Raw genomic sequence first — 23,960 nt, forward strand, 5'->3', positions numbered from 1 at the left:
GGTGTTGTGGCGGGCACCTGTGGTCCCAGCTACTTGGGAGGCAGAGGCAGGAGACTCGCTTGAGCCCAGGAGTTGGAGGTTGCTGTGAGTTGTGATGTCATGGTAGTCTACCCAGGGGGACAGCCTTAGGCTCTGTCTCAAAAAAAAAAAAAACAAAAAAGAAAGGAAACAATGTAACCTAAACATTTATACCCTCCTATCAATCTTTAAAAGACAAGTCTGTTCCTGATAACTAACTTTTGGTCACATTGGTTTTTCCTGTTTTTCTATATTTTGTTTCACTGATGGCCTCTCTACACTTTATTGTTTCTTTAGTACTGCTTGCTTTTAATTTCACTTACTCTTCTTTCAATCGTTTCCTAAGATGGAAACTTAGTTACTGTTTTTTTTCTAAGTTTTACCCCTCATAAAGAGAAGTGGCTGGTTTTTTTTGCGGCTTGCCCTGGGGGAACTTTGGAATTCAGGCTGGAGATGGGAGCGGCCCCCAAAAGGAGGCCAGGGATCCCACTGCCGTCACCCAATGTTCCTTAGTCTTTCTTGAATACCACTTCTCAATTCGGCCAAATTCCAGAACCATGAAATGGTGGTTTCTGAGCATTTTGTTTAGCTTTACCACTGCTTTTTGTGGAGGAAATACACCAATCTGCTCACTTCTGGCCTGCCAACGTCCTGCCTCTGAAGCCCCCTTCTTTCCTGAAAGGAAACAAAGTTCTGGGCTCACCCTTTCTCACAGGATTGATGCCTTTGGGGCTACAGAGCACAGCTGGTTTAAAAAAAAATATTTAAGTTGAAAGATAGTGCTCAGAGGTTATTAACTTCAGCAAAAACAACAGAAATGTACTTGAATAAGTTCCATCCGGCTCAGTTTCTTCAATACTTATAAGGAGGACAGGAAATTGTGCCGCTTAGAATGTGAATTTGTAACAGCAAATTCTGATGCACCCTTTATCCTCCACTGTGCAGGAAGGCAGACCTGTTCCTGATCTTGCTGACTTTGCAGGGGTTCCTTGTACTCCCTGGGAGGGGGGGGGTCATTGCAAAAAACTGTGTATCACCCCCAATCTGGCTGCTGGGCCCTTGCCCCGAGCAGAGGATTTTTGAGCTCCATGGTGATATAAGGCAGGCATAGACTGTGTAGTTTCTGTAGCTCCAGCTCTATTCCTTGGAGGAAAATGGGCCTGATCTTCCTCCCTCTCGCCAGTGACATGACTCACTAAATAAACGAGGGCTGAGACCTGCACATCTGGGGTCTAGGCTCCAGCTCTGCCATTTTGGCCCATTTAAGCCCCTCTTTGGGGCTTTGTTTCCTTATTAACAAATCAAGTTTTCCGTATGAGGTTGCTTGGATGTGAGAGATGCAGTAATAGACATAAGGGGTTCCAAAAAGTGATTAAAGTGCTATAAAGTGTAAGGCTTTAAATCATGAATTGGTGTGCCCGTCTGGGAATCCCCAGATGCACAGGCTAAGACAGAGGCTGCCCTTCCAGTGCGGCTCTTCCTCCCCTCCTTCCCTCAGGGCACAAGACAGCTGCCGTCTACCAGACAACACCCCTGACTCCCACTTTACTGCTCCCCTCCCAGGCGACACAGATGGAGGAGGAAGACAGATCCTAAGAGAAGGATGCAGTGGTTCTTTAGCCCTCCAGGAAGGGTAAGACCAGAATAGACACAATCTAGCAAGATCCACAGCTGTGCCTACTTACACTGCAGATAAGGGGATCTCTAGAGCTTTAGGAGAGGCTGCAAGGGAAGTCCAGAGGATAGGAGGAAAACTGGGAGGGACATGTCTCTGCCAAGTGATTTTTCAGGCTTAAACTTTATGTTCACACTAAGTCATCACAGCCCCTCTGTTGTTCTTGCAAAATTTATCAGTGCTCCGCAGCAAAGCTATGTGTTCACAACTGCAAACTTTTAAGAGCGAGAAAAAGCTTTCTTTTTAATTAAAGACTTTAAAAGTTTGTTTTGTCAGGGATTAGGATCTGTTTCAATATCTTCAAAATGAGTTATAACATTTTAGCCTAGGGTTTTAATACCTAAGGAAGAATGGAGCTGTTCATTTCAATATATATGATACGTATGTTTGTCACACCCACATAAAGGAAATTCTGGATTCCAGGTTGGGTCAATGAACAGCAGAGTGAGATGTAACCTCTCCTAGTTTTACGTTGTGGAAACTAGTTAAGCTACAAGGACTGAGAAGGGAACAAGAGAGGAGCACCTGAGACAGCAGACCCCCCAGGACAGAGGCTCCTCAGCAGGGCACACTGGACACTGGGTTTCAGAGTGGGCTGCAGTCCCTGTCTCCAGGGCAGCCATCCCTCCAGTCCCTGCAGCCTCACCTCGACCTCCTTACACCCCACCCCCTTTTCAGGTCATCCTGCAACTGCCCAACAGAATAAAGACTCATGGCCTCCTTCCTTCCCAGTCACTCTTCAGGGCCAGCCAGGCCCTGTGCTTCCTGCACGGGCCCCTGGCCGTCCCTCCACTCTGTGGCTGAGCGCAGGCGGAACCGACCGAGGCTAAGGGCAGACCTGCAGTTACCTATTTGCCTTTCCAGGTCTGCGGCTTCATCGGGCGTGGCTCGCGGGAGGACTCCAGGGTCACTGAAGCTGGTGCGGAGCAGGGTCCCCATCACGAAGAAGAACAAGATGCCACCAACCACAGGGATGGCGGGGGTGATTTTCACCGCTAGGTACGGACAGCTGTCAACAGAGTGAGAAGGCAGGAGGGGAGAAAGAAGCAAACACCACGTTAGGAATCAACAGTCAGCAGCCCGTACTTTCTAAGAAGCCAAAAGTGCATCTGAAGGAGTCACACTGATTTCCATTAAAAGTTCATCCCCACCAAGGATTTCCTTGTGGGGAAGTCTGTGCTCTCTCTCTCTCAATTTACCCTTGCTTCCTGGCCACGGCAGCCCAAGCCCTCTGGTCCCACAGGAAGATGCTGGCAGAATGAAAATGATCTTGCCTGTATAATAAGTGTACAGAGCTTGTGCAGATTACATGTGTCCTTTGCACTGTAATCACAGCTCGTGAATCTCGGGGATCCCCCCCTACCCTGGAATCACATAACAGGAGAAGACATCAGTTCAGAACTGTCTTCATTAGAGATAGCTTTTCCTGCTTGGGTCCAACAGCTCAGGGATTTTTAGCTAGCACACAACACCGTGAATCCACTTTCAAATGGCAAGAGACGCTTTTTCAATATTTTGGATGTATTCTATTCAAAAAATGCTAGTGAGCCATAGGAATGAGCTTGCAGGCTGGTTTTCGAGGATGATTTAAAGGATTTCAGCAGCTGGAATAGAGCAATCTAGTGCTTTTTAGAGGCAGGTGATCCACCCAATTGATGAAAGTGGCCCAACTCCTAACTACGAAGTCCTCTTCACTGTCATCATTTTGACAAGCTGACACGCAGCAGTGACTGTGACATGTCAGGGAGAAGTGCCCTTAGGACACACTGAAGACTGTGTAAGGCCCCCTCTGGGAGCTGGCATCTGACATCTGGACTGAGATCCAGGGCAGTGGGCAGTGTCAGGGCCCGGCTGGCTGTCCTGGCCCACTGACCCTCACAGGTGGTGTGGGTCAGAAGTGGACCCAGGTGAGGGTGGGGTCTGCAATGATCATCACCACATTAAATGGCATTGACACAAAATTGTGGAATAATAGCATCTAGAGTGGAAATCACTGAGACTGTCTACCTCATCAAGCCAGGAGTGGTGGCTCATGACCATAATCCCAGCACTTGGGAGGCTGAGGCTAGAGGATTGCTTGGGTCCAAGAGTTCAAGGCCACATTGGGACCTATGTCTACAAAAAAAAAAATGCTCTTCCGTAGGCTCAAGACACAGCAAAGGGGGAGATGTAGACAAGGAAACTGGAAAACCCTGCTTGGGACTAGTCCAGGGAGCCCCAGGGAGCCGCACCCACTGCTGGGCAGGTCTCTGATGGGCAAAAGGTGTGGGCAAGAGTCCAGGCCTTGAGGCCCACAGGCCATGACCCTTTCTCGTTAAGAGCAGAGAATGTTCACACACCAGTCTCTGAGTGGCCTACAGACCTAGACACAGCTACCCAGCAGTTACTGATAATGTATACTGTAGCTACAGGAGAGAATCCCTGGTTCAGGGAACTATCCACTGAATTATTTAGAAATGAAGTGCTGTGCTGTATGAAGCTTCCTCTCAGATAGTCCAGAAAAAATACTGTCTAACTGGAACAAATGGGATAAAATATTAACAGTAGGTGGGTCTGGGTAAAGGGTACGTGGATAGTCTTTGCATTTTTCTTATTCCCGCAACTTTCCAGTAAGTTTGAAATTATTTACAAATAAAAAATTAAAGGAAAAAATTATTTACAATAAAAAAACTAAAGGAAAAAAGTCCCCAAATAAACAAACTGAAGGCATAAAATTGAACCTGGTACTAAATAAAAGATTTTAACTGATATATAAAACTGTATCTTTTATATTATATATAATGATATACATTAGATCGCTTAGATATGAGGCTAATATGTGGCAGATATTTATATATGTATATACATGAAAACAAAATGATTAGGGAAAAGACTGATGATGTAGAAGAGAATTTTCTAGAATAATTTAAATTCACAATTCAACATAATTTGAATAATGGCAGAGAATAAAACAGGCACATGTTTTTTATCTTTCTCATCTTGAAGGAATTTGAGTAAGAAAAAGTTGGTAGAGTTGTTAAGCCAGCAAGGGCACAGCTGGGCGCTGTGAGCCAGAGCACACCTGGGCAGGAGAGTGGGTGCCGTCTCCAGTGTCCAGAGCTGTGATTTATGTAGCTCCAATTAGCTTCTCCAAGGATGGATATTTTGGAACTGTCAGAACCCTCTTGTGAAGGTGACTTGGTAGATCTGAGGTTTTGATGTGTTTGTTTTTCCTGGTTTGGGTGTGAGAGGCAACCAGGCTGACCTCAGAGTCTGAAAGCTCCAAGTCAGGAGGTCCCCTCTTCTGAGCACGTTATAGTGAATGAAGGCGCTTGGCCCTGAACCGTTTCTCTCACTGTCCCAAGTGTGAGACACATGGGTTGGGACCTCTCAGGGCCACTCCATGTGGTTGCCTCCCGAGGCTTCTCATCACCTCCCTCTCCCCCAGTGAGATTGTCCCTCCCCTTGCTGACGCGTGATGTTCAAAACTTAGAGATCAATGTCTTCAGCTGAAGTGTCCTGTCCCTGCGCCTGCAGAGACCATGCACTGCAGTTTAGGTCATCTGCACTTAAGCTCACATGAAGGTGTTCAGAGCCCACCAGGAAAGGAGGACGCGGGAAAGGGAGAGTTGCCTGCTGGGTGATGCTGCCTGCAGGGTCTCTGGGTGTGCGGCTGCTGCCCATGCAGGCTGGAGTGTGCATGTGAGTACCACTGTCTGGCCTCCCTATTAAGTCTGTGCCGGAGCCCTGCCTGGGGGAAATGCAGCAGGGCCTCTGACTTTTCGGATGATAATACGGGGGTCACAGGAAGTCCTTTAAGTAGCATTTAAGTAAATAAAAGTGTAATAATGCTAGTTAATAATGGAAACTACCAACCTGATTTTAAGTTAACCCCCTGCACCTGCCCCCTCCCCAACTGCAGTTTGTTCCCTCCAGGCAGAGTGGGAAGCAGGTGAGGCAGGCAGGCTGGGAAGTGCCCATTCCAACCCTTCTGTCAACTTGGAGTTTAAAGCAGACTTCTGAGTCTCCAGCTCTGAGTTCCCTGAAGCCCTGGGGAGCCTGAGTGCCCTGCCTGTCTACCTGTCTTCCTCCCTGCGGCTCCTCTAGTCAAGGCAGCCTTCCTCCCACCCAGGGCTCCTTCTGCCCTCCCTCCTTTCAGGAACCTCTCTCTGCCTTCGCTCACCTGGGAACATGACCTCATCCCTCTCCCTGCCATGGTCATTCCTCTCCTTCAATCTGTCCTGACTGCCTGCCAACTCCCATCACGCATATCTCTCCTCAGGACTCCCCTGCTCCTGCCAAACCAAGGTCAAGCTCTCACTGTAGCATTCCAGTCCCATCCAGCCCATCCTCAAGCCTCTCTCCCTGCCCTTTCCACATTTTCCCGCAGGGCCACACCTGACCTTTGGGCATCTCAGAGGGACTACGTGGGCCCTGCTGTCCAGCCTACATGTCTGGAGAGCCCTCCCTCCCTCCCCCGCTCAGCGTGGTAAAGCGCCCCAGCTTTCCACCAGCTCAACATGCTTCCTGTAAAGACTTTAAAAGGTGTTTCTTGGCTCCGCCCTAAGCAGAAGTGACAGCTCCTTTCTCTGAACCCCAGAACATGTTTTTTTGTCCTCTCCTGGGCTACCTATGGCTGTCTGTGGACATGCCATGGGCAAGACTGGGCCTTGATCCTTTCTGTGTCCTTCTCAGCACCTAGCATGATGCCTCACATGATAGAAAGTGCTACTAAGTTAATAAATACTTGCCAAGTAGCTGAATAAATGGAATCTATTCGGCAAACTTCACAGTATCCCAGGAGAGGAGGAAAGTGAAACCAGCCACACCCTCCCATCAACCGTGCACCTTGTGTCCAGAACTTCTCTATCTTCTAAGCTTGCTCGGTCTGGTAGTATCCTTGCACATGCTAAGGACCTGCCCTGCCCACCAGGCCTCCTCAGCTGAGAGGCGACTCCTGAGCTCACTGAGCTGAGGGTGCCCTGCACTTACTTTGTGAGCATTAATTGGAACCTCTGAGAGCCCCTCTGCTCTGAAGTTCTAGCAGACGAAGCACCTCATATTTGTGCAACTTTGTACAATCCTAGATCCTTCGTGACCATCCCATCCCCAGTTCTACCAGCCTTTGTGTGACAAAGGACAGTGCTGAGCTTCTCTTTGAAACCCACAACAACCCCCTTTATCAAAATAACAGAATTCATCCCTCTAGCCCAGTGATTTCCAACCAGTGTGCCATGAGGATTTTTAAAAATCATTAATTAAATTATTTTCAAAAGAAGTTCAAAGGACAGTAAGTATATTCTTTTTTATCAACCCAATTCAAGTGTGCCATGGACGTTTAACTATGGGTTCAACTGTGCCGTGATGGCACAATATGGTTGGAAAACAGTGGTCTAAACCAACAGTGAGATCAGTGCTGCAGAGACACCTTTAAACTACTGCTCAGAAACTCAGGGAGCGTCTACAATCCTTCCCAGAAAGACGAGGCAAAATGCAGACCCTGCCCACGTCTGTGTAGGCCCACCTCTGTACGGAGGCGAGACTGATGGGATACCCCAGGGGACCCACAGCCCAGCATGGCCTTGGAGCTGCAGGGCGCTGTGCTGCAAATTCTTAGCCTGAGCTCAAATAACTTGGAAATGGCTCCTTTGTGTTTCCGAGCCACTGTGGATGGCATCGCCAATTCCAGTGCCATCTGCGACGAGGAAGACTCCCTCCGCTGAGGGCCTGGATTGGTACAAGATGAGGGTGCAGCTGCCAAAGATGTAAACACCAAATGGAGTCCTATTTCTGTCTCAAGAATTGTGACCTACATACAACCCAGGGCAGTGAGGAACACAGGCTACAGGCATCTCGGTCTTCATAAAGCTCAGTTGGAAAGTGACAGGGAGAAAAAATGAGAATCTGAAAGCATACATCTTCATAACAGAACAGAAAGGAGCTAATTTAGTGCCAGATGCTACAATGATAAGAAGCCTTTCCAGAGCCTCCTGCCCCGAATCGTACACATCAGCATGAAGCGTTTGACTTTGGACGCGATGATTAAACACCTGTGTGCACACTGTCACCTCACTGTACACTCCAGGTGTGGAAAGCCACTCCAGGCAGTGATTAGAAAATGGAGCGTCGACAAAAATTTATAAGGAATCTGTTTGGTTTTACTAACAAACTTCTCAAATCTTTGTTAAAAATCTCTTCTGTTTTGATGTTTATACATGAAAAGCAGAACTGTTTTCAGGGTGCTACCTTATCTGAGCTCATGCAATCAGTGTATTTGGTCATTTTTATACATAAACACATACATATATATGGATAGATATACAATTATTTTACCATCAAACATATACCGACATCCCCAAATCAATACTGTCATTAATTTTATATTTATGTCTAGAGACTGACTCACAGGTCAGAATTTGACAAAAAGCCCAAACCCCTGAGACTAAATTAACGTCTCAAACATTTCAGATAGGAAGTCTGGATTTCATTATTGGGTAGCTAGGTCTTTGTTTTTTCCACAGGACTTTTTTTTGGAGAGTAATTTTACTTTAAAAAAAACAATATTAACAAGATGTGGTTGGGATATTAGAAAGAGTGGCTGTTGGAGTAAGTACAGAATCATTCTCCATACCAAAATAATCCAAGTCATCTTTTAATTTTCTTTGTCTGTGAATGGATACACACGCCAAAAAAGTTTCTATTAATTGTAGCTCATGACTCCTAACTATAACAAATGACCAAGACAGTGCCTGTGGCTCAAGGAGTAGGGTGCCAGCCCCATATGCTGAGGGTTGCGGGTTCAAACCCAGCCTCGGCCAAAAACAGCAAAAAAAAAAAAATGATCTACATTTGGTATTTTGTTCTATCCTGTATGTATAAAGGCATAAACATGAAAAATAACTTTTTTGAAGACATAAAAACGAGGCATGTGTTTATCATTCTACAGGAAGAGGAAGTGGCCTTGCTCCATTACCGCTGTTGACTCAGGCAGTTTCTATGTTTCAAAAATCACAAAGTAACCTATTATTTCAAATTTCAATAGTGCAGTGCATTTCAATAATAAAGAGTTAAGGCAACTAGACATAAAATAAAATCATCTGAGCCAGTGATTCACTTGTCTGAAATAATAACAGAGTAGCATTGTGAAAAATAGAGGTTGTAAGGGTTATAATAAAAATGATCTTTTCATATGAGTCACCGTAAAACAAATGTATTTTTCACTTATAGACGAGGACACAAGCACCATTCATTCTGTGATTTGTTCCTTAATCACACACTTAGAAATAAATCTACCCTAGAAGGCAAAGATAAGCACATTACTTGGAGACAAACGGAGAAAGGAGTGGATTCAGAAATAACAACTGCTTATGATTCTAGAATGGGAGAAAAAGCAAATAGATGGTTTGGTAAAACTCCCAAGAGGGACATTCCCCTGCGAGACGCCCCACAGCATCAGCGAGGGCTTGGAAAACCCGTTTCTTACTGATTGTGTTAATTACCGCAGCTGCATTTGCCCGGAGTCCACCCAAACCTGTACTGAAGGAGGGAATTTAAGTAGACGAACTCAGGGTCTCAAGGGGAAAAGTATGACAGAAGAAAGCTGGAAGGAAACGGCCAGACCCTGAGCACAGGGTGGTGACAGTAGAACCCCACAAGCCAGTTGCAGACTCTGCAGGCGGCGTTCAGTCTCAGCAAAACTCAACAGCCTCACATTTCCACCAGCCTCTGTCCAGTTCTCTCACTTGCAGGCTTACTACGAAAAGGAGGAAGGTGAAGGTCACCCTATCCAGGGGAAGGAAGTCACTAAGGAGTCTGGCTTTCCCTGCAGGCCTTCCCAGCTGCGTGCAGAGCTAAACAGTCCCTGGCACAGGCTGGCCTCAAGTCTGCAGAGCTCCTGAGTGGGGAGAAACGACTCTAGGCCTCATGCAACTTAGGAAGCAGAAAGCTGGGGACAAGGGGTGGTGGGAAAGATAGCCACTCTCTCCCACCCTGGTGGCCCGAACACCTTCCAAGTATGCAAGACAGAATCCTTATTCTCAACTCAGGGCCTCCAAGACCACCCAGACAGATCTACTTATAGACACAGAACCCGGAGAGCTTTAGCTTAAACATACAGGTTTTATATCATAATGTATAAACAGTCCAATTTACCCATCTACTACTGAGAATGTGCAAGGGCTTGGTAGTGAAAATTGTGGTGCATCAACTTTTTTGTCAAGTAATTTTGAGTTACATTTAAAATTCTAGGAAGTCAGAGAATTCTTGGTAGTGTGAGAATCACAGGAAAGAAAGCCAACAATTTTCTTGTCCCCGAAGTGGCTCTTTAATGATCTAACATGATGACTTGGCCTCAGCACCCACACCCCCCAGATGTCCCATTAGTGTCCTGACTCAAATGCTTGTTTTGCTGTTTTCAGATCATGTGTGGCCGCCAAGCTCACGGCTGTGGTGACTCCATCATCTTGCTCTCAGGGCCTCCTGGAACCCTCGGGAATTGGCAGAGCACACCAGGACATTCCCCTTGGGGCACACGGGCCATGTGTTGGGGAAGACCTTCACGCACAGGGTGGCTGGAGTAGCGGTCTACGGTCCAGTTGGTCCTGACCTTGCCTGACATGGGAGAAGGGTTCAGTCCCCTGCCGTTCTGGAAGCTCTGCACAGCAGTCTCGGCAGGTGTTGGCTCTGTCCACAATTTGTCTTTCATCCGGTCTAAGGGTCTCACGTTTTAAGATGTTAGCAGTAAGGGGAAGTGTGCCAAAAAGGGTAATCTTCTCTAATCACATGGGGTCTGTATTTTACACTTGTTCAAAGAGCTCTTTACACTTATTTAGACACCAATTTGAAAATCATGTATCACCATTGTGCATGCAGTAAAAAAGAGTGAAATAAGTTGGCCAAAGTATTCCCAGTACATTGTCACACTCAGAGCCTGACCTGTCTGCATCTCTTCCTACAGGCAGAGGTGTCAACGTCAGAGGACAGCCACTTAGTACCCTCCCAAAGCCACACACAGGCACAGCTGCCAGCTCTCCCGGCTCCCCACTGCCCCTGTAGTCTAATCCCCACACACCGGCTCCAGTCAGATCACGCCCTCTGCTCACAACTGCAGCCAGATGCTGGGGAGTGGGGGGGGGGGGCACAGAGCCATCTGGCTCCTGCTGCCTCTTTGATGTCATTTCCACCCCCCTCTGGCCCACTCTGCTCCATCCTCATGACCCCAGCAGCTCTTAGAACACACCAGGTGCCTCTCCTGAGGGTTCCTACCTGAGTCATTCCCTTTGCCTGGAGCTCCTTTCCCGCAGGGAGCCAAGAAGCTCCGCCCAGCCCTTGTTCAAATACCATCCTCTCCGGAGAGCCTTCCCTGACCAGCTGCTAAAGTCTTAAAATCCCAGCCCAGGGTGGCGCCTGTGGCTCAAAGGAGTAGGGCACTGGCCTCATATACCTGAGGAGGCAGGTTCAAGCCCAGCCCCGGCCAAAAAAAATCTCAGCCCAACGGGCACCAACCCCCACCCCGCACTCCCAGCCCCCGTCTGGGCTCCAGTTCTCCTCACAGGGCTTAGCCCAGCGTGGCCCACTGTGTGTACTTACTGCTTCTGTCTGACCCCCATCAGAGAAAAGCTCAGTGCCATGAGGAATTTTACCTGCTCATTCACAGATGTAACTTCCAGTGCCTAGAAACCAGTGCGGCACATAGCTGGCCTTCAATAACTATTTGTTGAATGAAATAGATATCTTTAGTAACACAGAATACAGCATAAAGATGATCCAGTCTGTTTCAAACACACATTTTTATTTATTTATTTATTTCAGATTAATATGAGGGTCTAATGATTAGGTTACATTGTTTCCATTTCTAAGGGACAGTTCAAGTTGTAGCTGAGGCCTTCACCCCTCATTATAACGAAAGAATGTGCTCTAAAACATTACCTCATTATCCCCAGTTAAAGGGGATGGGTAATGGGCACAGAGGGGATAATTTGGTGGTTTCCAAATTTTCTTAAATAAAGCCCAGTGTATTTTGGCAGTGGAAAAATACGTTAATGAGAATAAATGCAAAAACATTTGTTGAACTGAAAAAAAGAAAAAAAGGGAATTGCCAAAACATTAAAATCTGCCAGTGCTTTACAAACTCCACTATGGATCAAGAAAGTTCTTGACAATACTATGAATTTTCCATTGGGCAAAATCCTCAGGAGGGGCTGAAGCCCTTGGTTTTTGCAGGTTGCCTTATAGCAGCGCCCTAGTTAGACCCCCTGCTTTGGGCCTTATAGCAGCACCCTAGTTAGACCCCCTGCTTTGGGCCTTATAGCAGCGCCCTAGTTAGACCCCCTGCTTTGGGACAGAGGGGTCATATACCTGAAGATGCAAAACCCAAGTCATCTCAACTCTAGTCCGTATGATTTCTTATAGGAATGTGACCAGAGAAAGTTCTCCTGCTGTGCTTGTGGATTTCTGTATTAAACATTTATATATTAGAAGCAGAGACAACCACACCTTGGTGTTTCTATATCACAGGAAGAAGGGGGAGGAAGAGGAGGAGAAGAAACAGCAGCAGCAGAAAAGCAAAAAGCCGGTGAGCAGCTGAGAGGAGGTAGGAGGTGCAGTGCAGGCCACAGGCTCGGGCCCAGTCTCCCCTTGCGTCCAGCAAACCCTCTGGAGATCCCGAAACTCAGATTCGTGGTGGGTTCCCTTTTCCTTTCCTGGGGTTGGGGGTGGGCCCATGGGTGGCAGGATGGGGAAGGGGGCATTCAGGGACGAGAAGGGGTCAAATGCTGACATATTAAATCTCCCCAGTGCCGGCATATTCCTAGAGTTGAACCCAAATGCTGGATATCTCATTGCCCAGCGTTGTTGGACAGTGAATTGTTCAACAGAAACATTTTTAACTAAATACATCTGAGCTTAATCATTATATATTCAAGAGAACCTTTGTGGAAGGAAAAGGCCCTGCCTGGCCTCAGACTGCCCACTGAACATCCAGGAAGCTTCCCCTGTGTGCCCAGGTGCTGGGACACATCAAGTGCCCTGCTGGAGCGTGGCCAGGGGTGTACAGTGGGTGCTGCCACTGAGCGGCTGTGGCCGTGCCTGCTCCTCCGGCCCCCAGGCTGCGCTGTCTGCAGCCCTCACTATGCCTTCCATATTCCCATCCAGGCTTGGAGAAGCAGCAGACACAGATTTACACATGACCATGGTCTCTGCTGTGGGGCACGGCCCACCCCACAACCACCCCACAGAACAAGGCTGGGGACTCTGGGACGGTCACCACCATGCAAAATCCATGTCTAGTCTATAAGTTACTGCTATGGAAAAGGGAGCCCAGGGGTTGGAAAGAAGCCGTAACTCGAAAGCTTTGGGCAAAGGCACATGTGGGTTTTGGAAGCGCTCTCCAGAGACGGAGAGCGAGTCCTGTGAGGAAAAGACATTCCCACGTGTCATTGGTTCCTCCCTTCAGTCCCTCCATGTACTGCACTGAGCACATGCTATGTGCCAAAACCCTAGACCAAGTGTCAGCGAAAGCAATGATCAAGACCAACCCTTGGTCTCCACAGCACACACTCAGTAGGAGGCTGGCCCCAAATCCGCAGACTACAAACAAAACAGCAAGTTAGGAGATGCCGCTGAGTGGGCCGGGGGGTTGCAAAGGTTTTCTAGGCCTCCCACGGCCAACTGACCCAGTGACTGGGGGGCGCACAGCACAGCCATCCTCGACTGGATTCCCTAGAATGGCAAGTCCAGTGGGGGGTGTCACAGGTTGTTTAGTCACCAATCCCCGGTAGGCGCTTGACAGATATTTGCTGAATTGAATTTAGTGCAATCATCAGAGCAGACTGAAGACATTGGGTCCGGGTTGTGGGTGGAGGCCTGTGGGTGATTTGTAGCAAAGACGTGACGCAGGCAGCACAGTGGAAGGAGCCCCTGGGCCTGTGCAGACCCTCACATCAGCGTGTTCCTGCTGCTGCTGCTGACACCTCTCTTCCCCCTGCCCAAGCTCTTCCCACCCACACCCGCGACTAACACCCCATCCCTAGGGAAGAAAAATGTCCACCTTCGTCCTTTTGCAAAGGAAGAAGAATTACCAAGTAAATTTTCCTTTATAATATTTCCCTGAGATTAAAGAAGAAAGGAAGGTTTTCACTGTAACACAGCCATCATCATAAACCTCTCAGAAGCAGGTCACATAGGACAAATGCAGCTTAGAAATATCTCATCGTTTAGACAGACACATGTGAGTTTGGAAGGCTAAGCGATTTTACCTGTAAACTCACAACACAGTGTGGATTTCAATAGTAGAGGCACCATAATTTGAAACATAGTACAGAATATTCCTGTGAAATGGAAATATGGTGCTTTTGATTAGAGAAGAAAAAGTCTACATAAGTATTTAAGGGGAAAAAAGTTCCATTTCCCAGGACAGAAAATAAAATAAACAGATTAAAGCTCATGACCCCCTCCAACACCAAGTCGGAGATTATGAGGTGAAGACAGCTTTGGGAATGTACTTTGGTTGAAAAGAGAAAAAAATGAAATTCACTACATGTGTTTGGATTCTGGAGGATGCGGATTCATTTCTCCCCTGTCTAAAAGGGAGCCCTTAGCGTTCATTACCAGATGATGCTTTTTTCTCCCCCAAACACTGCCCATAATAATATGGACTGTTATGCTGGTAAGTGCCTTTGGTGAAAGCATTTCTCTTCTTGATGTTGGGGAACGCATCCTATGTAATTATCCAGCCCAATGAGAAGATGAGGTCAGAAGGAACAGACCCAGGGGGAAGGTCCATCCCTGCTAGACACACAGATGTAGCTATGCACATGGTTTTTCCAAAAAGCAGGCAGCCAGGCAGTGAGATTACAGGGAGAGGAAGGAAATTTTTTGATTGAGTACCTAGATTTCAAGCCGCTTCACATATGTTTCAGGTAATCTGTAAGTCTATGACACTATCGTGTTTCCCGGAAAATAAGACCTACCCCCAAAATAAGCCCTAGCAAGATTTCTATGCATTTGTTAAATATAAGCCCTACCCTGATAATAAGACCTAGTGATGGGCCTGGCTATGCAGCATATCCGCATAGCCACGCCATGCATTTCAGCACAGAGTGGTAAGAAGACTGGAATTCCTTTTATCTGCCTCAGCTCCTTTCTCTGAGCCGTTTGTACTTGAGCAGGTGCATGGGTGGTAACCAAGGTCGCAGGCATCCTATTGCGCACGTGCAAATGGCTAGGGGAAAGGAGTTCACGCATCACTAGCACCAGCCCCACCAACAAGGTCGGCTCCCCCTGTCAGGTTCCAGAAGAAGATGACTTCACTGTATTTGAATAAATGTAGATTGTTGTATTATACTTAATAAAAATAAGACATCCCCTGAAAATAAGTCATAGTGTGTCTTCTTGAGAAAAAATAAATATAAGACAGTGTCTTATTTTCGGGGAAACATGGTAGTATTATTGAGACCATTTAACAAATGAGGAAGCCAGGCCCTAAATGGCCCACTGCCTTGCCAGAGGCCGGTTAGCTGGTGAATTTCAGCAGCAAAATTCAGATCAGATGTGGCCACCTTCAAAGACATGGTCTCTCTATTGCACCACAGGGAGAGCCACACTTCTGATTTGCAGCCCATAGGCAGTAGACTACAATAGCAGCTATTAGATCCTCCTTTTATGAGGATCTCAGTTACTCTCATTAAATGTAATTAAGCATGCAGCAAAACCTTGAAACTTAATTTAGCTTGAAGGTGCCTTGGCCCATGGGGGAGGGAAGGGACGCTCAAGAGCTGCAGGTGACAGTCTCTCGATGATTGATTACCAGCAGAGGGGTAGCAACACCTGAGTGGTTGAAGGTCAAGAACATTTCTCTTGGGCTCTGCTTCCCAATTCTGTTTGATGAATAACAAGCTCCATGATTTCTACATAACACAGAGCTTGCTTGGGTTCCTAGAGTCCCTGTCAACCAAGTGTGACACTAAATGGTGAAGACTGCTCCTGTTACTTCAGAATACATTTATGCCAAACAAGGACAGTACCGGCTAGTTTTGCTTAAATATTTTGGGATTCTAACACAACACCAAAGTGAAAACTTTCATTTACAAACAAAGAAAAGCTTCTTAAATTCCCAGGTTACACGTAGGGAGTAACTTACTCCCCGCGAGGAAGGGACAGGGGTACAAAAGTCCAAAGGCCTCCACTTTGGTGGAGCTGGTGGGGAACGGTTTATATTGCTCCAGGATACGCTCCTATTAGACAGAGATGACAAAGAACTTCAGAAGAACACCACTGGCCACATAAAACTCACGGGTTTGAGTATTTTTACTAGATCCCAGTAAGTACCAGGATACATATTTTATGAAATTCTTTGAACTCATTGGGGAAAAGCTGAAAAATCCCACGGGTTGTTCAGGAATTAATGCCTTAGCCACCCCCACCCGTCGTCTTCCTGTTGCGTTTCCCCAAGTATCTTCGCCTGTTGCTAAACTTTCATTCACCTCTTAAGATTTCTTTTAGGCCACACATTTTTCCAAGCTAACGTCTTTTTAGTTCATTCTGAAATAGAACAGCAAGCCTCCTGAGGACTTCCCCATGGCAAACATGACTATTATTAGTTAATTATTAAAAAGAGGGGTCAGAAAGAAGAATGGGAAAGAGCAAAAAGAAAAAAAATGATAGAAACAGCCTTAAGGGATATGGTGGAGAAACATCTGGGAAAAGCCTATTAAATGAGAGATCACCAGAAAGGATCCAGGCATAGAAATCACCGCTGGCTGTCCTGATGGGGTGTTGGGAACATGTTCCTGCCGTGAAAGGTACAATTGATTAAATGACTGCCACATCCCTTGAATTTTGCCAAGCAGATGGCAAAGTTGGAGACTTGAATGGGAAACCATACAAGGAAGCAATGCAGAGAGAAGACGAGAAGGCATCTCCTACAACTGGGTCTCTGTTCCCTTGGGCTCATGCCACACATGGTCTAGTGGGTCTCAACAGTTAGTAGAGTGAGTGGAGTCCAAAAGGAATCTCACCTTCTGAGGATGGTCTTGTACATTTCCAGGGGCAGCTGCCTGAGAGCTGTCACGTGGCTGCCAAAAAACATTGCCTCATGTGTTAAGCACTTGCGCAACTTGAGGTCACAAGCAGAGATCCACCAAGTAGAGCCAAGGAAAAAACGTCTTGTGACCGTAGTGCTTATTCTGGACAGTTCTGGAAGAACTGTTTTCAACCAGAAATTTCCATCAGTTTGGGTTTTGACTCCCACCCTGCCCTCAGTGGAAAGAACGCCTGGCTGCTCCCTTGCGGTGCAGGATGCAAGGACTTTAAGGCTGTCTAACTATAACAGGGAGCCTTGCAAAAACGCATTTTTGAAGAGAAGGGTTCTTGAATGGGACATCTTTGCAAGAACATAGGAAAATGGGCAAACTGAGTCAAGGAATATCCGTCGTTCCTGTTCTCTAAATGAGCTGAGAACTCAGCCTCTGCTTCAGAGCGAGGAAGCTCCTGTAGTGGGTGGGAGGAGCAGTGAGTCTCGGAGGAGGTGAGGATCAATGCAGCCAGCTGTCCTCCCCAGCTCAGCACAGCACCCAGGTGGCAGCAACAGGGGGTCAGGAGGGGGAGTGGCTGAGCCTTCCTTTGGGTCCTGGGCTTCACATTCTGTGGGGAGATGATCCGACCCTCAGAGGAATTTCTCAACCCAGAAGTATTAAGAACTACTGTCTCTGGAAGGGACATATGTGCCCAAGGACCCACATGTGAGGATATTCCCAGCTGGCTGCTAAATATGCCACCCTGCGTCCCTCAGCAGCCCCTCTGCCCGGGTCCCTGGGAGCACTGTTTGTGACCCAGCAAGTAAGGGCTAATGCCTGCCCCACTTGGAGTTCCCCGAGTCCTTGGCCCAGTAGTTGTTGAATAACTTGGCTATCCACTCTGCCCTTCAGCCTTCTGGCTAACCCTGGTGAGTGCATGCCAGTCCATCTGAAGAAGATAAGTTTGCAGTCACAGTGGGCAGCGGGCAGCTGGGGCGAGGCCACCTGAGACTAGGGGGGATGGAGGGGCAGGGAGGGAAGCCTGAGAGTGGGCAAGACTCCTAAATGCTGAAGACTCTTGTGCAAAAGAGAAAAGTAGCCCAAGGCAAGCATCAGAGCGAGATGAAAGTTCTAGAAGAGACTGAGAAGGGGCCATCTGATCCCCAGTTTTTCCAGGGCCTAAAGAATTTCACCTGGGCAAGGCCAAGTGCAGCAGCATTTAAGACCAGAACCTGAATCACTTCTGTATCAGAATCTGGGAATAGGTCCAAGGGACTGCCAAGGAAAGGTCCTTGGTGCTGTGGAAAGGCCCAGGGTGCAGGGTCAGACTCTGCACAACCTCTGGGAGCTTGAGGGAGTTACTCATTCTCCTGGAGTCTTAGTTTCACTGCTAATTAAGCAGGAATAATGTACATTATGGGTAATGACAGCCCTGGTTTGAGAGTTGGTGAGTTAGCGTCTGGAAGACCCTTGGCAAAGCCAAGGGTAGACATGAGATGCTCTGCAGAGGGTGAGGGTGGGAAGAAATCCAGCTGCAAAGCTCAGAGAATAATTTAGCAGAACCGTGACTGGTCTGTGCTGGAAGAGAAGGTGGTGAGTGAAAAAGAGAAGTCTGGTAAGGAGAAAGGGACGCAGCTTGGAACCAGTCAGGGGCACTGTGGGCTTAACTGGCAGGAAGCCCCGTTCCCTGGAGGCCCCCAACACCGTGGGACCAGCAGGAACAATATTTTGAGGTCTTCTGATACCCGGAATCCTCTTAAGTGAAGTATTTTGAAAGAAGTTGGGACATGGCAGGTGCCTGCTGCATGGTCCCAGGGGTCTCTCCTCCTAGAATTCACACTCACTGTGAGTGGGGGCCGCACTTACTGACTTGCTTCCAGAAAATGGCAAATGTGAAGGGTGTCAAGTCCAAGATTAGGTTACAAAAATGCCTGCAACTTCCATAGTGCTCCCTTCTCTCTCTTTGGCCCTCTCTGAGGGCGGCCAGCCGTCATGCTGGGAACTGCCCTATGAGAGGCTCATGAGGGTGGCCTCTGGCAATGGCCAGGTGAGTGAGCTTAGAAGCAGATCCTCCCTCAGTCCTGTCTTGAGGTGACAGCAGCCCCAGCTATACCCTGATGGCAGCCCTATGGGAGACTCTTTACCAGAGGACACAGCTAAGCTGCACCCCAGAAACTAGGAGATAAGAAGTGTTTGTTTTGAGCCACTAAGTCCTGGGTGACTTGATACACAGTAGTAGCTCACGAGCACTTGGCTCTATCAGGCACAAGCTATGAAGTGGAACAGTCTTCTTCCTGTAGTGAATAGGACAGTATCACAGTGAAGGGAATTAATCCCAAATAACCTTTCTGCCTGTAATGTCCTCTGACTGGCCAAGTGGTGTACAGGCCTCCTTCTGGATAGAAGGAAATCTTATAAATTTTTAGCTTGGCCTCTGTCGCTGATTAACTGAAACTTTAGTTACCTCTCAATGGCCTAAAGGATTATGTTCAAGGCAATATTGTGAACATTTTACAGAAAGAATAACCAAGAAAATCTGACTTCTTTTTTTTTTTTTTTTGAGACAGAGCCTCAAGCTGTCCCCCTGGGTAGAGTGCCATGGCATTACAGCTCACAGCAACCTCCAACTCCTGGGCTCAAGCGAGTCTCCTGCCTCCGCCTCCCAAGTAGCTGGGACCACAGGCGCCCGCCACAACGCCTGGCTATTTTTTGGTTGCAGCCGTCATTGTTGTTTGGCGGGTCCGGGCTGGGGATTCGAACCCGCCACCTTAGGTGTACGTGGCTGGCGCCTTAGCCGGGTGAGCTATAGGCGCCGAGCCGAAAATCTGACTTCTTAATAGGTAAACAAAGATATCTGTGGTGCTAATATGGGAAGAGAAAACATATGTTTTTGCACAGCCACATGCCAGAGAGAGACTTATAATTAAACTGGGGAGCTGGAGAACTGCTACCTATTAGAAAATTGCAAATAAAGTCAGCACAAACAAACCGTTCCGGCATTTCCTAAAGATCCTCTAGAAGCTCTTCCTACTGTATTTCTGTAATTCTATGCTAGAGACCACCAGCCATCTAAGTTTTATCTCTATTTCCCAAGAAAGTATTTCATCTTTCATATCAAATAGTAAGAAATAAACACTGACCAATGAGTTCTAATGAGTTTAAAGAATATTCTTTCTGCAGCTGGCCTATGCCAACTTTTATACCCCTGTAGTTTGATACCCTTGTGGGTGGTGCAGAAGAAGAAGGCGGAGGTCTTTGTGGTGGGGTTTGCAAAGCAGCAGGTGAGACATGTCTGAGCTCTCTCCTCCCAGCTCCCATTAGAAGCCTCGTGAAGATAAACAAATAAGAAATAAAAGTCAATAAAAATGAAGGCAGAGGACAAAGGCGCTGGAAAGACATTTTCAGATCACACATCCCACATCCTATAAGACAGAACAAAGCGAATGGGCCCCTGAAGGACAGGAAAGGACCTTAACATGGAAGGAAAATTAAAATGGCATCAACTTCACCAGTTATCAAAGAAAGGTAAATTACACATACCATTTTTAGATTCATATTTCTTAAAGCTACAGAGAAAGAGAGAGAGCCCTTCTCTTGCCTAGTGAAGAATAGAGATCAATGCAGCCTTCCTAGAAGGCTGTCTGGAAATAAGTATCCAGAGCCAGACAAAGTTTAAGTGAAAGGGAGGGAGGAATGGAGGGAGGGAGGAAGGGAGGGAGGGGAAAATGGAAAAGGAAGAAGAAATGAGATAGAACAAAAAAGCTTTTTTTCAGTAAGTAGACTCTTAAAATCATTTTTAAAATTACTTCTCATATCATAAAGACTTATAAAAATGGTTTTGGTGGCTTGAGACCAGAAAACACCGAATTTCCTTGAAATCCATGCCACCAAAAAATTAGACTGCTGTATTTTTTTCTGAGCCTATGTTTCCTATGTTAGTTATTTTTCTAAGATCACAAAAGTGGGAAGTAGACCAGGGTCATGACCAAGATCACATTTCTCCCACAGTTCATTAAAATGCTGGTGTGATAACCGGTTATGTGTTGTCAGATCCATTACTGTTTGTGAACCCAGATTTAGGAGTTTCTCATTAAGATTTACATTTAATTTGAGATTATGTATCAGGTCTAAACTCTAATTATTCTAAAGGTAGAATTTCTCATTTTTAGTTGTGAGAGCCATTTTTAATCCAAGTTTGACTTTTGACATAATATTTGTACTTAAAAGGCAGGAACTAACGTATTGAATTAAATAGGTCCAGGATCCGGAGACAAAGGCTACATTTAATTTCCACAGCAATCTTCTTAGTAGGGATTGTAATAGTTGATGAAATAAAGTCATTAAGCAACTTGTTATGGGCCAGCTCAGCAGGTAGTGAGAAGGGCAAATCTATAGCCCCTTCATGCTAATGTTGTGATCTGTGCAACCCGGCTTTGTGACTCTTAAAATGCAATTTATTCGCCAGGCACGGTGGCTCATGCCTGTAATCTTAGCACTCTGGGAGGCCAAGGCAGGTGAATTGCTTGAGCTCATGAGTTCAAGACCAGCCTAAGCAAAAAGCAAGACCTTGTCTCTACTAAAAATAGAAAAAACTGAGGCAAGAGGATCCCTTGAGCCCAAGAGTTGGAGGTTGCTGTGAGCTGTGATGATGCCACAGCACTCCACCCAGGGCAATAGCTTGGACTCTGTCTCAAAAAAAAGAAAATGTAATTTGTTATATACTTCAGCAATTTTTATATTAATTTGAATAATGCAACCAATTCAAATATTTCCCCTTCATTTTATGGCCTTAGAGTTTTTATCACAAGTATTCTTCAACTGTTGCTTGGGAGGCCTGATCCCAGCAGTCCAGAAGTCACAGCTGCTGCTCGGCTCCGGGTAGAGAGTGAGGTAGCTGGAAGCCATGGCTTGACCAGAAATCTCACAACAAGCACCATCCATCCTGCCTCCTCACTCCTGAGTTCAGCTCCCCAGGAAACCAAGTAGCTGCTCCTCACCAAAGAAGTTGCTATGATCCAATGTTGGTGTTCCCCAAAATTCATCCTGGCCACCAATGTTATGGTATTAGGAAGTGGGGCTCTGGGGTGATTAGATCAAGAATTCAGGACCTTAGAAAAGACGCCCCAAAGAGCTGCATTGCCCCTCCCACCACACAAGGACACAGCTCAAAGGCACCGTATTTGAGCCCAACAGTGGGCCCTCTCCAGGCCCTAAATCTGCTGACTTCTTGGTCTTGGACTTCCCAGAACTGTGAAAAATAAATTTCTGTTGTTTACAAGCACCCATGGTCTGGTATTTTGTTAAATGGTCCGAAGGGACTGAGACAGGAGCTTTCTGCTCAACAGCTAAGGTTCAATGTAGTGACCACATGAGGCTCTCACAGAAGGCTACTTCCAGAATGTTTTGAGCCCAGATGGTGTAAGAGGCACTGTGCAGGATGACCCGGCCTACAGACTGAGCAGGGATGCCTGACCCTAGGCCAACAAACAAACAGGGATAAATCTAACCCATGATGTGAGTTAGTGAGTGTGGGGTCCTCACTTTTTTCTCTGTCAGTAAATAAGCTGGACTGATTGTCCCACTTGGGGCCCTGGGGGCTACCGCTCTCTGGCTTCAAATGTATGTCTGCACACCCACTTGGCCTGCCCTCCCCCCAACACACTTACATGTTGGTAAACACCAAGCGTAGGTACATTTTATGTGGATCGAACTTATATGGATTTGAAATATAGTATAAGTGTTAATAAAGTTTCAGTTTATGGACAAAAATTCAAATCCCTCTAAATTAAAAAAAATGATTGAGAACCATGTAAGTTCAAAGTTGGCAGAAGTGCATTACTCATTACATGTCCTGCTGCCCCACTCTTTGATAAGTCTTAGTATCTCCACTACTTCCCTGGGAAACCAGAAGAGCCAGCCACGCTCTATGTCAATATCCCCCGGCCAACAGGTTTCCTATCTTGGGTTGCATGTAAGAAACTTTGGCGACTACGAGGTTGTTATTTAAATACTGCTATTTTAACTAATAGCCTTCTAAAAAAATACTACAGAAATGTCATTTGTGCATTCATTAAAAGGCAGGTGTTAGGGCTAGTGCTAGAAAGTGTGCTAGAGATATAAAATTCTGGAAAGTCAGTCAGAGAGCATAAAACACTCCCATCATACAGATATTATGTCTTTTTAAGACTTTGCTCAAAACAAGAAAAAATATCCATCAATGGTTGTAGATGAATGCCTTTGAAGAGCTCATTTTCCTTTTAATAAACTATTTCTAAGGAAAAAACTAGTCTCAAATTATATGTATTTTAAATAATAGGAGACATTCAGGAAATCATCTCTTACATAATCTGACTACCATGTAAGCTATGTTTAAATATGTTCTAGAGATTTAGATGCCAGGACAGCTAAGGAAGAAAGATCTGGAAACAGGAATGGCCAAAAGCACACTGCAGGTGGAAAGGCAGAAATTGAGGGGGATACCAGCGAAGCCTTCCTCAGGTTCCTCTGATGCAGTCAGAATGGGAAAGGGACTAATCCCCAGGGCCACTGCCCTAGACCAGGACGAGACAGGCATGGAACCCAGCAACACCTCTGGGGAGAGCAGAGGCCTCAATTACAGACTCACCATTCCAGACACAGAAGGGACCCTGGTGTCATCCCTCAGCCTGTGATGCCTCTCCCTTCCCCTCAACTCAGCAGAAGTCCGCCCACCCCACCACCTCTTCCCTGAGCGACGTTCTAGGCTCCTGGGCAGCACTTCCACACCCCGTCCCTCCTGGGCACCCATTCCACTTTCCCCACTGCACTGTAATTGCTGGGAATTGTAATTTCCTGTTTCTCTTTCTCAACAGGATTCCCAAGTTTCTTAAGCAAGGATGGACTGGGTGGCTTTTCAACCTCAGGACCTAGCAAAGCCACAGGTTCCCAGCAGGCGCTCAGCAGAGGACACCAGATGAGCGCTTTCATTTTACAGAGGAAGCGCTGAGAGGTGACGTGGCTTGCCCAGGACCACACAGCTCCAAAGGGCAGAGCTAAGACCAGAATTCAAGTCCCAGCAGCAGGCACCCCGCCTGCAGGCGGTCTGGGCTACTGATACTCCAAACCATCAGTGCAACAGTTCCAGTTGCTTCCAGGAGCCATGAAAAGGAAATTAACGTTTCTAACAGCCAAGGCAAGGCCTTCTAGCAAATCCTCTCAGGCCCTCACTTCTTTCACCCAGGAAGCTCATCTCTCTGGGTCCTTGAATAAAGGCCACTCGCCACACAGTTACTGAGCCC

General features: G+C 46.7%; 1 protein-coding gene across 1 annotated transcript in view; it reads right to left on the reverse strand.

Moving 5' to 3' along the window:
- ZDHHC14 (zinc finger DHHC-type containing 14) overlaps positions 1–23,960 on the reverse strand; it is a 248,187-nt gene that overhangs the window by 106,683 nt on the left and 117,544 nt on the right. The window contains exon 2 of the mRNA XM_012806724.2: positions 2,542–2,702. Within this exon, the coding sequence (XP_012662178.1) occupies positions 2,542–2,702 (161 nt within the window). The remainder of the gene's footprint in view (positions 1–2,541; positions 2,703–23,960) is intronic.

The sequence above is a fragment of the Otolemur garnettii genome, unplaced genomic scaffold (assembly GCF_000181295.1).
Source record: "Otolemur garnettii isolate 467f Iridium unplaced genomic scaffold, OtoGar3 scaffold00056, whole genome shotgun sequence".
NCBI lineage: Eukaryota > Metazoa > Chordata > Mammalia > Primates > Galagidae > Otolemur > Otolemur garnettii.